This window comes from Leptosomus discolor, chromosome 3 (assembly GCF_034619465.1).
Source record: "Leptosomus discolor isolate bLepDis1 chromosome 3, bLepDis1.hap2, whole genome shotgun sequence".
NCBI classification, from domain to species: domain Eukaryota; kingdom Metazoa; phylum Chordata; class Aves; order Leptosomiformes; family Leptosomidae; genus Leptosomus; species Leptosomus discolor.
The window spans coordinates 71,101,886-71,117,498 of record NC_141393.1 but is presented as its reverse complement, the minus strand read 5'-3'; the positions used below and the strand labels follow the sequence as shown (position 1 = coordinate 71,117,498).

Genomic DNA, 15,613 nt, shown 5'->3' with positions numbered 1-15,613 from the left:
TCTCTATGGCAGAAACTAGGCAGGGCTGCTTATACTTCACCTAAGGACCAGTGAAAGCAGCAGGTGAAGACGAGGACAAGCACAGGTCAACTGCAAATATCAGTGGTAAGCGGCTGACTGCTCGCTCCACCCTGGTTTTCGTGCTGCTGCACCCCTTGTACTTCTGCTTGGGTCCCTCGGGGCTGGCAGCGTGCTGGCTGCGTGCGAAGGGCAGGGAGCCAGAGTCTCTGGGGGCTCTGGCTGCAGCCTCAGTCTTCGTGCTTTAAAGCCTGCCAGAGCACGAGTGCTGCTGTGTGTAATACAGAGAAATCCTCCGGCCGGGGTTAGTCATTTGAGCCTCTCGATACTGCCTCGCAGCCCTCTGAACTGGTGCTGCAGAGGGGCTGGGCAGACTCATCTGTAGAGCCCCTGTGTGTACCGAAATACACGGCCACACGATGGCTGTGGGCAGCCCCGTCCACAGCACCCATGGGCTGCTCCTGCAAGTGCATGTGGCCTCCTACCCGCTACGACACGCAGCCCTGGGCAATGGGGCCTCGCTGGTTGTTTCATAGTTGTAGGAAAATTATATAGTGGCTGGAAAATACTTCCTGCCCCTGCTGTGTTACTGGCTTGTGTCACGAAGACAGTGCAATTGGCATGAGATGAGCCTGAAAGCCTCAAGGACTACCTGCTGGGGGCACTCTGGGAGAAGAGGCCAAGGGCCGCTTCCTTTTTGGAGGCAAGGACTTTTTCTCATCTCACCCAAAAGCAAAAGTTTAAACCTATGGAAACCCTGCAGTAATAAAACCTTTCCAATCATTCATTAAGGCTGCATCTAGACAATTTAGTCTTTTGCAAATAAAAGGAATAAAGAATAAAAAGAGAAAACTGAGAGCAGTCTGCTGCGTTAAAGCAGAGATTGGCACCAGGTCCCAGCAACCTCTCTCCCGTGGGGTCCAGAGAAATAGACGGTGACGTTGTGAAGAAAATCTCTATCGGGACTCATGTGTGACTACGGTGAGCCTCAGGAGAGTTTCCAAAGGTTTCAGATGGACATTTCCTAACAAAAACTGGTAAGCCAGATACAAGTGCTATATTTACTGTTTTTTACAGTGAGTAAAGATGATTTGATTGCTGATGAAGTGGTCGCGACTTAAGCAGTAGTGACAATGATCTGATTATAGTCAGCAGTAGAACACAGAGGGCAGCCCCAGCCAGTAATACAGCTACTAGATGTTTCAAAAGGGCTAGTATAAATTAGGGGAAATTATGAGCAAAACTGACCAGGTGGAAAAAACAATAACTAAATGACTGTGAATGGAAAGTTAAAGAGCTTTCAAAGAAGTGTTTAAGAAACAGTGGAGGAAACATTTTGGCCAGAAATTTGACCTGACAGCTGTTAAAAATAAGAAAACAATATTCAGAAAACAAGAAAAAGGTTCATATTGTCCATGAGGGAGATGCTATAGTGTCCGTGAGGGGGATGCTATGAAGCTTCATGCTGCTTAACATGCTTTTGTTGACACCAGATCTTGGTTCGGTCTCTGGAGTTCCATAACTAATGGATAAATCTTTGCTGACGAAGCTGATGGTGAGAGGCAGGTGAAGCGGTATTGTGTGCATCCTGATTAGAAAAGGATAAAATACCTGAAAAGGGTTGAAGTAGGAAATGGTACTGCATGTGGGTCTTTCTTTCTGGGCTTGGCTGGGGCAGGAATGATGTCTGACCCTTCTCCACCTCTTTAATGCAACAGTTGGAAGTAAACGTAAATCACCACCACTGATTAAAAAGCACGAGTCACCCCAAGATAGAGGGACACATGGGAGAGGCTGGGGTTTGCAGACAGAGCTGTTGCAAACTCCAACCTGTCTCTGTCCTAGAAAGGTCACCAGCTCTTAACCTCACCTCTCCTTACTGAAGTCTCTGCTTGCCCACCACCCATCTGCTCACTCTTCACTCCAGCTATTTAGGGGACCTAATAAGCGGTAGTACCTCTACCTGCAAATCTGCCCCAAAACCCCCCTTGCAATTACTATCATCGTGTTTAAAAGAAGTGAACAGGTTAGAGACTTACAGAAGAATCAAGATCTGCAATAAAGCCTCATTTTCAGGAGGGATGGCTTTGGGAGCACCTTTATTGGCCAAAAATCTCCCACGGGGGTGATGAGGGGAAGCAGACAGGTCAATGGTAACAGTGTTAGACAGGCAACAGAAATCGCTTCCTTAACCCAGAGCAGAGCTGTGTCTGGAGCATCACCAGCTTCATATCCCTCCCGGGGGTTTCAAACACCTCAGGAATGACTGGGAATGGAGCTGGCTGAGCCAGGGAGCTCTGCAAGACCAGCTCCATTTCTGAATGTCAGCTGTAGAATTATTTAGTTCTTTTCACAGATCGTTATTTCTCTTTATCAGAAAAATGGCAAAAGATGTATTTTATTTTCTGTCCTGATATCTTACCATATGATGGTATGGTACAGTGGGATTTCTGACAAGCAGCTACTGAGGAAAAGGAAGGAAGATTGATATGACTAAGTTCATCTTGACCTTTTAAAGGTGCCACAGTGAACGCTTAGCCCCCACCCACTCAGCTGACACCGTGGTAAATGAAGTCCACTCTGAGGAACAGAAGAGCACAGTCCACAGGGGCTCACTGGAAAGAGATAATGCTCAGGGCAGAGATAATTGCCAGTAATGGAAAATCTCCTCTCACGTCAAAAAGGGGGCAGCAGCTGAACTTTAGAAACCTAACAACTCTGGTGTGAAATGCGGCGGCTGCCAGCTCGGGAAATGTTGACTTTGGTGTGCTCAGAGATCTGCACTGCTGCCCGTCTGGGGCTGTACTGAAGACCGTGACACTGCCATTAACAAACTGCCATTAAACACACAGATCTTCCACAGTCACTGTACCCGCTTATAGATGCCACCTAGCCTGTCCTGGGACGCTGGGCCCGCCACAGTCCCTAAGCACCAGGAAAAGCTGCCAGCACTGTGAGAGGGGCAGGTTGTAATCCTGCCTGGCTTTGCCGTGCCCAGGGCAGCCAGAGCTCAGCATCGGCTCCTCTTGGAAAAAAGCCTTCTCTTGGCCCAAGGACTGTGATAGCCAGGGAAAACGACTTTGTGCACAGCAGGGAGAAGTGTGCCCTGGGGAACCCATCCACCGCTTACCCCACTGGTCCCATAAAGCAGCTTGCTTGGAAAAATCCCAGCGCAGCACTCTGGGACAAGGCAGAGAAGGATTTATCTCGGTGCTGATGCTCCTCTTTTGGGATCTCCCCACAAAATCTTGGCTCCACATAAATGTCAATATTTTTATTTGTGATTTCACAGCATTTTCACATTTTCCTTCTCTATTTTATGCTGCCAAAAGTAGCCTGACAAACATAAACTCCTTCCTACTGGCTCAGTGCCTCTGCTGGTGGAAATCCTTGACGCACACATCAGCCAAAGAGTGACTATAAGAGGTAGCAAGGAAAAACCACATGGAAGTGAAATCAAGGGTGACAGATAGTTCACATGGTTCAGAGACACTGGAGCAGGAGTCCACAAACTTTTTAGGCAAAATTCATAGACTTTGATAAATAAATCTGGCTTAGTCACAAAATACTTTGTTTCTGGAGTGGACAGAAATATTAAAGGGCAATAGCTGGGGCACACGCTGTGCACCTGGATGAAAATCTTTCCTTTGTAACACTTTGCTTTTCCCCCTGCTCCTACATAACTGCAAGGCTTCCTTTGTCATTTCCCACTGTTTTACTGACTCAAACCATGAGACCAGTTATTCTCGAGGCAAAGACAGGTGGAAAATAAGGAACTGCACACAAGAAGACAGCCCAACATCAGCTGTAAGTTGTGTTACTTCACTGCAGCAATGAGAGCAACAGCACTGCTCTCCTAGTAATTTATTCCAAGTGGTGGTCAAACCTTTATAGGCAAAGACTACCGGCAAGAGCTGAGAGGCCAGATCTCACCCATAAGCATGTCCCCGCTCCTGCTTGGCTTGCCAGAGTGCCCAGAGGATCCCAAGGTGAAGGGCACATTGCAGAAGAGCAGGTCCCAGGAGGACAAGGTATGTTGCTCCATTTTGACAACAAACGATTAATAAGTACTCTATCAGCTCCACTTCTGCTGAGCAGCAGTTTTGTACAGACCATGCTTCATTAACATTATGAAAGAGAGTCAAAACTATTACTGAAGGCACAGTGAACACCCATAGCTACTCCTCTGCCCAAGAGGCTTCCTTGCCCCACAAGGCAACATTAGATTTTGTTCTTGGAAACCCACACTGGTTGCTGCTCATTTCCTTTTTCCTTCTAGATGTTTATAAACAGTTAAATCTGTTGTTCCACTGTTTTTCTGAGAAGTAAAAAACTCTCCTATATAGTTCTCCAATTCCTCCTTTTGGGGTGGTGCGAACACTTTCCCGGGAAATGGGAACTAAATCATCTCCTCGATTGGCTGCCAGGCCTTGGGCAAGGCGCGCCGCTCTGTGACTCCCACACAGAGGGTGCTCTGCACGGGCCAGGGGCTGTGGTCCCCAGTGAGGATGCTCTTTGCCCCACTGGTTTGAGCACAGCAGCCTCATAGCATGGGGGCACTGGCAGGCTGGGGCTCCGAGCTGCATCTGAGGCCTGGTACAGCAAGGTATTTAGCCTTGAGTGCGACCAACATGCTTGAGCCAAGGTTTTAAAACACTCAGCTCCCCAGTCTGGGAAAGCCCAGGAACAACAGCATTAGAGAGATCATAGAATCATAGAACGTATTGGGTTGGAAGGGACCTCTAAAGGTCATCTAGTCCAGCCCCCCTACAATAAGCAGGGACATCTCTAACTAAGTCAGGTTGCCCAGAGCCCCATCAAGCCTGACCTTGAATGTCTCCAGGGATGGGACTTCCACTACCTCTCTGGGCAACCTGTTCCAGTGATCCACCTCCCTCATATTAAAGAACTTTTTCCTAATGTCCAACCTAAATCTACCCTTTTCTAGCTTAAAATCATTACCCTCAACCTATCGCTACAAATCCTTGTGAACAGTTCTTCCCCTGCCTTCTTATAGGCCCCTTTCAGGTACTGGAAGGTCCACCCCAGAGCCTTCTCTTCTCCAGGCTGAACAACCCCAACTCTCTCAGCCTGTCTTCATAGGAGAGGTGCTCCAGCCCCTCTGATCATTTTTGTGGCCCTCTTCTGCACACACTCTAACAGGTCCATGTCCTTCTTGCATTGGAGATATTGGATTGTTGTCAAAAAAACCCCAGCAAGCCATACTGACAACTAACTCCGTTTTCCTTCTGTCTTTGCTGGAATAATGTTGCTGCATGTGCTATCGAGAGCCATTTCTTTGGAAAACCACTGAGACAACCAAGTAACCAGGGTCTGCTACAGAGTGCCTACAGGCTCACAGAGCCCCAAAGCCGTCTCAACCTGCCTGTTTGCCCCACTGCTAGAATGGCATGATGACTGCAAAGGGCTGAGAAAAACCCCAAAGACTCCAGCCTTAGGGTCCCTGTTGAAGACGGACCAAATTAATTTTGATCAATGCAGCAAATTTTGGCAAACTGCTGGGTGCGCGCAGCAAGCCTGCGATGCGTCGTAGTGCCGAAGGCCAGGAAGGTTTCCTCTGGGAGAGAGAGCAGGGGCCCTACAGCACATGTCTAAAGCCACTGAATTTGCATGCACTTGGGTTTTCGTATGCAAGGCAGGAGGACAAGATGAAGGCAATTAAAACCACGAAAAGACAGTCTGTGCATAGGTGTTTATGACGCCTCTGAATGAGCTGTCCTCTTTCCTGTTTCGGACACAATGCCAGATACATTACTTGAAATGTAGCTTTCGATCCTCAGTGCTACCAGTGTTGTTAACCCAGGCTGAGCGACACTTGCACTGGGGGAGTACAGAAATGACAAGGCAGTTTCAGAAATACATATGCACAGCCGCCACCCACATTTTTTTTAAGGTTTTAGAAACAAAACCAGTGCAAGATCCATGGTCAGGGAGGGAGGAGATGGAGATGGGCTAGAGCTCACGTCTGATTCAAAGACATGTACCCAAGACGTGAGAATTACGGGATCACATGAGGTTGGAACATCTTAGCTCAGCATCCAGGCAGAAACTAAGCAACAAATGGCAAAACCAAGTTTCCTTTCCTGGAGGGAGCAGGGAGGGAGCACACAGGACATAACAGCCCAGGCTGTCTGCGCCCGACAGAGCTGCTCTGATACGCAGCAATGCCTGCCCTTCCAGGAAGGCAGCCGCGGTGTGATGATCACACGCTCTCGTTCTGTGATTCCCCACTGAAACACTGACAAGTTTGTTGGTAGGCTCTGCAAGACCTGCAGCTGGCTGCCTCTGCAGTCACTCGCTGGCGGCTCTCGCTACAGGTAGGAACAAAGGTACGGGGCAGCCCTGGCCTCACAGCCCTCCTCCGTGCCTGCCTGCTTCAGCTGCAGCTTCAGCCGTGGGGACTGAAGGCTATGGGGGCCTGGGGACACTGCCCCTGAGACAGCCCCACGGCAGAGACCTCCGGGCATGAGGAGGCACTTGCTCAGGTGTTGCGCAGCCCGGACAGCCCCCTGCCCCCCCGCCAGCCTGTTTTGCCTTTCCTGTGGGACCAGGACAGCTGGGTCCCAGCTTCTCAGCCACCACTGCCATCCATTTGCACTGCAGGCAGCCAAGACCCCCGCCCATGGGAGGAAGGAGCCAGAGCTGGATTTGTTCCCCACCAGGAAGCTGTTCTGAAGCCACATTTGAGATTTCCTCATCTCCAGAGTCTCTGTGGGCTCCCTCACAGACCGAGCCCCTTATGGATGCACACCAGGGCTGCAAGGAGGGTCTCTCTGGGGATCTTTTAAGCAAGCACCTAGACATAGCAGGATGTTGTAGATCCACAGGAGCAAACAATCTCCTTCTCCACATCCCCGCAGCCCCAGCAAGCTGCCACAGCACCCCAGAGTAACACTTTACTCCTCTGTGGGGCTTGGCCAAGCCCAAGCCCGGTCATGGCTGATGCTGAGATTGCTGTGGGGCCGCCCAAGCTCCCAGACACTGTGTGACCATTAGATGTCAAAGTCCTTCCTCCAAGTTCATGCTCGAAATCAGAGGGAACTGCTCAGAGGCAGCACAAACTCTCCTTGCCATGGCTCCAGTCTTATATCTGGATGAGGAAGGAGGGTTGGGGCTGTTCCCAGGGCCTCTCATCAGGCTGGGGCTCAGCCAGGGGCTCCAGCATGCCCTGGCGAGTGGCCACCAGTGAAAGTGGGACGAGAATTGCCATGTACTGAAGAGCCAGTGGAAAATGTGAAAGCTGAACCTTCTTCAGCAAGCTTCCATGAGTTTTGGGTTGCTCTCAAGACGAATGCTAGAGTGTAGCCCTGACTCAATCCACCAGTTACTGGCAACTCGAGGTTCTTTTTCAAGAACAAGGGTGACAAGGGTGGGGTATCCCTGTGGCAGGTTGCTTACCCAGCTGCTGTACTCCCCCCTTCCTTTGGTTTATATTTATAGGAAATATCCTTGCCTAGATGGAAAAACACATGAAAGAACATTACTCTTGCTTCCTCTGCATGCAGAGTACATGTTTGTCAGGACATGTGCCTTGTGACAGGCTGAGAGAGAACATTTTGGGGAAGGGAAACTTTCTGACAACTCATCCCTGAAAGACAGACAGACGATAGCACTCCCAATGGGCTCGATTGTCACTGGGAGGAGGCAGCACCTGACTTCAGTGACGATATGTTAATTTATAACAGAAAAAATTCTAGCTAAAAGAGCAGTGGAAAGAGCAGTGCTGGACTGCCCCTAAAAAGGATGCAAAGCCTGTCACCCAAAATAAGCACAGGAGATGGTCCCCACTGCAGACAACTGACATTTTGCAGCTCCATGCATTGCAAGCAAATGTTACAAGGAGACCAAGCAAAAGGGCGATGCTAGTGTCCCAATCCTCTTCCAGGCAGGAATCCTGGATGGCCTGGGAGTGCCCCCCTGAGTGCATTTCCCGGACTGCAGGTTTCAGCGTGTGCAAAAAGGGATGTTCCCTGAGCAGTTCTCAATTTTCTCCCTCTTAGGCTTCATGCAGCATCCCATGGCTTTAAAGCCAGAAGTCAAAGGGGAAAAGAAACAGAAAGTGCATTTTTTTCTCTCTAATCCTTTATGCTGTCCACCTGTCCCACGTCCCTTCCTATTCATTGCTTCTTTACATAAAAGAGATTTCAGCAGCATTATATGTTGCTATCAAGGGAGGGAGCCAGCCCTATAAACCACCCCACCTGAGGCTGAACAGGAAGATGAGAGCTTTTACAGACAAAAGACTGAGTGAAGACAAGCACTGTCCACCCAACTCTTAGCTATTGTTGGAAACATCACATATCAAGACATCCACAGCTAAAGCTATGAAAGACATAAACACATCTACTTTCAAAGGCCCTTACTCAGAACTGAACTGGGATGCAATAAATCAGCCCCCACATTCACACACACACACACACACACACACAAAAAGAAAAAAAAAAGAAAAAAGAAAAGAAAGAAAGAAAGAAAGGAAGGAAGGGGAAATTCAGATTAGTCACAAAGAAGTTCCCCCGCCTGCTTCTCTGTGTGCATAAAGCAGTCTCCTGAAGGCACTATCTTCACTTCAACTCTGCTCCTGGGACAGGAACACCTAGCTCAACTGCCCCCTGCTCCTCTAGGCTCCTGCTGAGCTCCTGGCCCCTTCCCCAGCAGTTGCTGGCAGTATGGCTGAGATGGAAGGACAGCCAGATGTAGAGCCAGGAAATCAAGACCAGATGGATCGTGAAAGGGAACGTGCAGAGGATGAGTGGAAGAGCTGGCAAAGAGGGCAGGTTAGGAACACGCTGCACCTCGTGTCTGCGGCTGCTCAGTGGATATTGCTGCTTGCCTGCTTGATATACCTTGGTATAGATTCTCTGCAACCCTCAACGGTAAGAGCTCATGTTCAACCCATTGTCTGCTGGCATGTAGAGTTTTGTATGGACTTTATTTATTATTATTTTTAAGAAAAGGAAAAAACATTTAGGTTTACCCCTATTCAAACCACAAGTTTTTAATCCTTTCCTTAATGATCGTCATTTTTTTTTTTTTTTTTACATTGCCTGTCCTCAAAACAACATCAAGTATTGCCCAGTGCAGGATTTGGGGACAGCTTGTCTGGAAAGGTGATTGTTCCAAGAATGCTTTTTTCACTGGCCTCTGGGGGAGGGAGATCTGCCTGCCTCCTGCTGCCTCTCCTACTTGCAGTGTCTCATGTGTACTTCCATTTAATTAAATGGGATCATCTGGGTGGATGTTTGCTTTCAACAAGTGCTTGTGGAAGAATCAGAACCCTGGTTGCTCATAAACATCTCCTGAACTTTTAAAATGTTCTATATGTGGAGGCAGATATGTGAGAAAGCTAGCTCGTGGCAGCTCTAGCAAGACCCCTGAAATGTTTCGGCTCTCTCAGCCTGCACATATACTGGGCTTTAGGAGTAGTCATCTGCATCTGCAGAGGACAGCCTATGTGCATGTGTGTGTACATGAGAGAAAGACTGAGGTGGCCAGAGAGAGTTTGGTGTACATATTAACACCACTGCAAACAATATAAATAACAGAGGTGCTTGAAACTCAGAATACTTCAGCAAAAATTGCAGCAAATACATTTGCCTCTTTCACAGGTTTGCAGGCTGGTGGATCATCAACAACCTTTCACTGCTGTTTCAGTGCTGCTTATGCATTAGCTACTTCTCCTCCCACATCTTCTCCAGGAGATATGTACCACTTTAAAGTTTGTTGTGCTTCATCTTACCAGAGTTCATTCTTTCCTCCCACCTAGACTTGGCAGTGAAGCAAGCCAGGCATGTAACCATGCAAGAGAAGGATGGCCTCATGCTCTGGGTCCTCTGTAGTTCAATGAAAACCCTTGTGCTCTGCAAAAGTTTCACTGACCTGAGTCTCATGGTGGCTATTAAACTGCAGAATGGTGACCCTGATAACACTGAAAGATAACACTTTTCATTCAGTTCAGTCACATTCTCCTTCCACTGCTTTGGGAGAGAGAAGTTGCACTGGCAGCCAGTGGAGAAGGGCAAACTATCACACTGATCAAGATGCAGAAGCCTCTCCTGGGTCCTCAAAATTTGGTTGGGACTCCTCATCTCTCAGTATCTCTCTCTCCTGTAAAAATGTTAACTCAAATCCTCTTCCTCCAGAGGAAGATGGCAGGGGCTGGCATTGCTGCTGGTAAGCCTTACAAACCTGAGAGAGCAGCAGCTGAGGAGGGGACACAGCACATGCCTGGAGTTTCCCTTCCTCAACAGAAACAACTGAAACAGGTTACTCGAGGAGCAGCGACTGCAGCAGATGAAACGTCCAGGCCCTGGGAATCACCAGAGGACCTTTTCAGTTTTAAACACTTGCTAACTGCAGGCTCAGAACCGTTCTCTATTATTTTAAGCAGATAACCATGGTGTCCTGCTTTGACTGCACCATGCTGCGCAGGAGTGGTGTTGCGAGCTGAACAATGGGGGGATTTCATTGCACTGGAATTACAGGGCTGAGCAGGATAACCATGAATGACCGTATAAATGCCTACAGAAGAGGCAGCAGTACTAAACTGACTCATCTCTTGGGCCACTTTAGGGAGATGGACTTTATGGAAGTAGGGGCACAGCAGCATCAGAAAGGCAGGCTGGGAGCGCTGGTCCGTGGGAGCTGTCCCTCTTCTTGGGAAGAGTTTCCTTCTGCTCTCCAGGGCTGGACAGCGCCACACTAACTTTAATAGCAAGACAAGTAGCTGTGTTTTTTCGTAGCAAGACCATATTTTACTACTTTCCGTTGTCCTCATGGCTCCGAAAAAAAACCCTGGACTGTTCTGTGAAAACACAGTGCAAATAATGGTATGACATATGCTCAGGAAAATCAGCATTTGCAGCCCAGACCGTGCTTAACAAAAAGGGACAGCAGTCTGGTTTCTAACATGATGCCACTTGGAGAGCAAGCCTCAGCTGTGATTTCCAAATAAGCAAAAAAGGTAGTGATAGTCTGCTTTCTCAGCTGCAAGGCCTGTGAGTTCCTACCTCTGCTGGAATTACCTCCCCTTACCACACCAGCTGGGAACAGGCCAGGGCAAGCCACTCACAGGTGCATGGGAGGTAAAAGCCTCGAGCAGCCATTGGGAATTCAAAGGCTTCTAATGATCTGTTGCAGGATGGTTTTGCCAGAAAAGGTGCAGGAGGAGTAAGAGTGCAGAGGTTTAATATGGATAATGAAGATATGGCCATAATCCTAATATTTCCTGGTGTGGAGAAGGTACAACCCACTTCCAGTGCGCAATCGTCTGCAATCTGTATGACATGGGGAGCCAGGCACATGATTGCGTGGTCCTCTCAATTGGCGCGTATTGCTATAGTCCCCTGAGAGCTGTGCAGTACAAACCTGTTCCTGAAACATCTGCCACCTGGCACAGCTCTAGACGCAATGTCCCAGACGACAGGAGGACGTCTTATGTTTGCGGATCCAGAACAGGCAAAAATTATGTGGAAACTCTGTGTGTAAATGGTATGGGGAAACCTGAAGTAGTAAGGAGCACCTCTGTGCCCTCAGCCCTCCTGGCATCCTGTCCTACACACCGTAAGAAGGCAGAAACAGAAAGAGGGTGACTCTGTTACTAGCTCGCAGACGTCCTTCCAGTCCTACAGATATGTTCTCTCCTCAGCAGAATTTACTAGTAGATAATTGCAAAGTCCTTTGAGATTGTGCAATAACTGACAGAGCTATGTAAAACAGATAATGTGCATTAGTGACAACGGGGCTGATACTCTTACGATTGCTACAAGTTTGTCACCCAGCCCGTCTGTGTTTAATACACCCTGTCCACCCGTGGCCAGATTGGACAGATTGCAGTGGATGTTGTTTGACCTCAGAAGCTCAGTGATCCTGTGCTTAGCTATCGTCTTGCTGGGAAACTACCCGGAAATCCCAGCTGCCTGAGCCAAATGAAATGCTTGTGCACTTATGTGCCTAGAAAAAGAGTAAGTAAGACTCAAGCTGCTGAGCCGATGGATAGGATCAGTAATGCTGGGGGAGATACTCTACCAGAGCCAGCGTGCGATAAAAGTTTGTGTCTGGTACTCAAATCCAGCCTTGCCAGTGGAGCAAGCCACAGAGCACCAGTTATGGCAGCACTAGAGGGTGCCAGAGCAGACCTTTCCCACCAGCAGCGCCCAGCACCCACCTCACCCTCCGGCACAAACCGACCACACAGGGCAGCCCGGCTCCAACCTCCTTCCTCTGCTGCTTGCCTTTACCAGGGCGCAGCACTGAACTGCAAATTTGCGTGTCTGTGCTCACTCTCTACTCTGTTCCAACACTTTCCCTGTGCTCAGAGTGAAGGGGCTGATTTGTCCCTGTAATGTGAGGCTAAATACATGAAAATCAGCCCAATACACATCTTACCAGCCTACCTTCTCCCTTGGGAAACCTATGGCATAGGTAAAGAGAACATGGAGCAGTGAGCCTAACCTTTCACTCTTTACTCTGGCAAAACGCTAGACTTGTGGTTGTGAAGAGACTGCAGATTTGGGCCTCCTGTGGTTAAGACGAGAGATGGGTTTGAGATGCAAAGTTCAGATTTAAAAATTTAATACAGAAGCTTGGTGTTTTGCATATCCGATCAGTAAGATACACACTTCTCTATTTGCATTCACTTTTTCTGTTAAAGTCATAAAATTTTAAACGTGTCTTAATGCACTTCTAAGGGAGCCACCGAGACACACATCCAGTAACTTGCCTGACCCAAAGCACAGGGGACCACAAAGCCAGCCCCGCTTCTTAGTGCCCCAAGACAGCGGGGGCACATCTGGGTCGTAGCTCTTCCAAACAGCCCCCCTCCCCCCCCCCCCCCGGCTGAAGTCAGACTCAAGAGAGTCGCGCAGCAGAGGCTGTGCACCCCAGGGCCCTTCCTTACTCTTCGGTCTGACTCGATTATGTCCGCCGGGATGTTTTTCTGAACAGGACCGATGCTACCTCGTGTGCTTTGGAGGGCTCAGCGCCGGGCTGGATGCGGGACTGGGTAGGAACCACGCTGAAATCATATTTTATAACAATGATATAAAAGCAAGGCGAGAGCATAGCTGGCTAGCAGCAACCGCGCCAGCTGCGGCTGCCTGCGGTGCTGGCGGAGGCGCGGTCCCGGTCCCGGTCCCGGTCGGAAAACGAAAGCGATAGCGGCAGCAGCGAGGGGCGCGCCCGGTGCCTTAACGAGGATTTCTCTTTTTTTTTTCCAGCCTCGGAGGGACGAAGTGCCCTGGACCCACATCCGCTACACAGGTGGGTGGCCGTCGCGGCAGGGGGCACCCCGGGAGGGCTCCCGGGGCCCCGCAGCGCTCCCGGCTCCGCCGAGGCCGCGCCCCGGCTGCCGGACGGCTCCCGGCTCCCAGCAGCGTTCCCTGCGGGGGGCTCCCGGGGCGCCGGGACCCTGGAAGGCTCACCCGGTACCCGGCGGCGGGTCCCGGCTTCCTTAGGTTGCAACCCCCCCCCAGTACTCCGGTGCCCCCGGAGGGCTCTCCCGCCGGGACCCGGGAGGGCTTCCTGCTCCCCGCACCGCGCCGCACCGAGCCGCCGTCCCGGTGACCGCCGTGGCAGCCGGTGGCCCCTAAATCGCCGGAGGCTGTTAAGTGCTTGGTGTCACAGCGATGGCTGTTTCTTCTGATGGAGGAAGGTGGCAGGAGATCTGGCTGGGGGTAGAGGGGCCGAATCTGACCCAGTGCTGCAAGGTGCCGAAACCAAACAAAAGGGTTTTCCCGGAGAAGAAGAAAAAAAACTTAAAATCTGCGTGGCTTTCTGCAATCCTTACCTACAAGATTCCACTCTGCAAAAGAATGACGAAAGTATTTTTGAGAATTTACTGAGCACACGTGGCGTGCTTTTGGGGTATTTCTGAAACAAGTCAATGATTTCCTGATTGATGAAAAATGTAAATGATTTCCTGGGGAAGAGCGAACGAGCGTACACAGGGTAGCAGAAATAGCAGCGCTACATTGGAAGTTTTGTCCAACACCTCAATGACAGAAGCAAATATGAAAATTTTTAGATCGTACTAAAAATATTGTTGATGGCTTTACTTCCAGTTAATATTGTAAGGTAGCAATGAGTCTAACCTCATAGAAACCCATGTTCTTGGAGCAGAAGCTTGAGAAATTTGGCCTTAGCACAGAGGAGACCTTCTGCGTCACCTCATCCCAGGGGTTTCAGCTGGTGTGCTGAAAACCCAGGAGCACAGCAGGGAAACATTTCCAACATAGCCCTGGGAACTGTTGCTTCTCAAGAGAAAACCTTTCATGCTAAGTTCTGGTTTAATTTCTCCTGACTCTGCTCTGTATTTGTTTGTTTCTTCCTTTTCTCTCTCTATGCTGCTCTTTCATCCTGTCTTCTGTTAAGAAAAAAAAAAAAAAAAACAGCACAAAAAACCCAAAGGCAAGGACTTCTGTTACCAGCATCTCCACAGAAAGCAGTTTTTCTCTTGCTTCCAGTTCTGAACACTTTTTCGTTTTCTTATTTTCTGTTCTTTTTTAGGAACCTGTGCTTCCTAAACTCGTGGAGATCCTTTACTTACATGTCTGTAATTTAAGTAAGAAATACAGTAAATAAATAGCGCATAAATAGAATCTTGGAGGAATAATTCATATAAACTGGAGTTGTAGTCCAAAAATCACAGCTTGTTCAGGAGTGGGAACCTGGAAGTTTCCACTGTAGATGATGCCTGTCTAGAGTAAATGATGTTCTAGCTCTGGTCTGCCCTATTCTCTAGTTCACTCTCTTCCTTTCTTGTATTTTCCCACTTTTCCTGAAGTCAGTCCATAAAAACCAATCCATTTCCAAGAAGACATTTGTCATCATGGGATCAGCTTTGCTTTCTTCTATTCCAGGTGAAAGCATCAAAGGAGTAGCCATGAATCTCACTGCTGAATTAGGCTCTATTCAGATCAGAAATGGTTCCATCATGATCACCTGTGATGGCCTCTACCTAGTGTCCTTGAAGGGCAGTATCCATTTCCACAACCCGGACTTGCTGAAGCTGACAGTGTTGAAGACACAAAAGACGACCAGCAGTGCCCTCTGGGAGCAAACTGTCCAGGATGGCAGCAATACAGTAAATCTCACCACAGTGGTCTACTTGTTTGATCAAGATAACATCACCCTGCAGACCAGCTCCAACGCCACCATTGATGACTTGTTGTTTAGCCTTGTGTTACTAAGTCCCTTCATTTGCGTGCTGTAGAAGATGACATATGAAATGTAACATGTAAAGTACAGCCTTTCCTACCAATCCATTTGCATGCGGGAGGCTTGTTCTCACAGGCTGTACTTGTACAGGCAGACTGCTCTAGCCTCCCTCCTTGGGGCTGCAGAAAGCCTCAGCTGGAGTGTGGATAAATCACAGTGCAAATGGGCTTGATATAGAATGTGCCACGTTCATCTCTTTGGAGCTCTGTGCAGCTGGTTTGCTACCTAGGACGGATCTTTCTAACACTGGAGAAAGGGATGTATGGAGCCCTTGAAGAGAACAGAAATGAAAGCCAAAGAAAGTCACCTAAGCTTAGCTCATATTCAGAGAAACCCTGGGTTTCTCTATTTGCTTAACAGT

General features: G+C 48.9%; 1 protein-coding gene across 1 annotated transcript; it reads left to right on the top strand.

The window, feature by feature from the left end:
* The first annotated feature begins 8,714 nt into the window (after nt 1–8,714).
* TNFSF4 (TNF superfamily member 4) lies at nt 8,715–15,247 on the top strand. The gene is made up of 3 exons (XM_086463049.1): nt 8,715–8,912; nt 13,254–13,296; nt 14,895–15,247. Exons 1-3 carry the CDS (start codon nt 8,715–8,717, stop codon nt 15,245–15,247), a joined length of 594 nt encoding a protein of 197 aa, XP_086319175.1.
* Nucleotides 15,248–15,613: the final 366 nt, after the last annotated feature.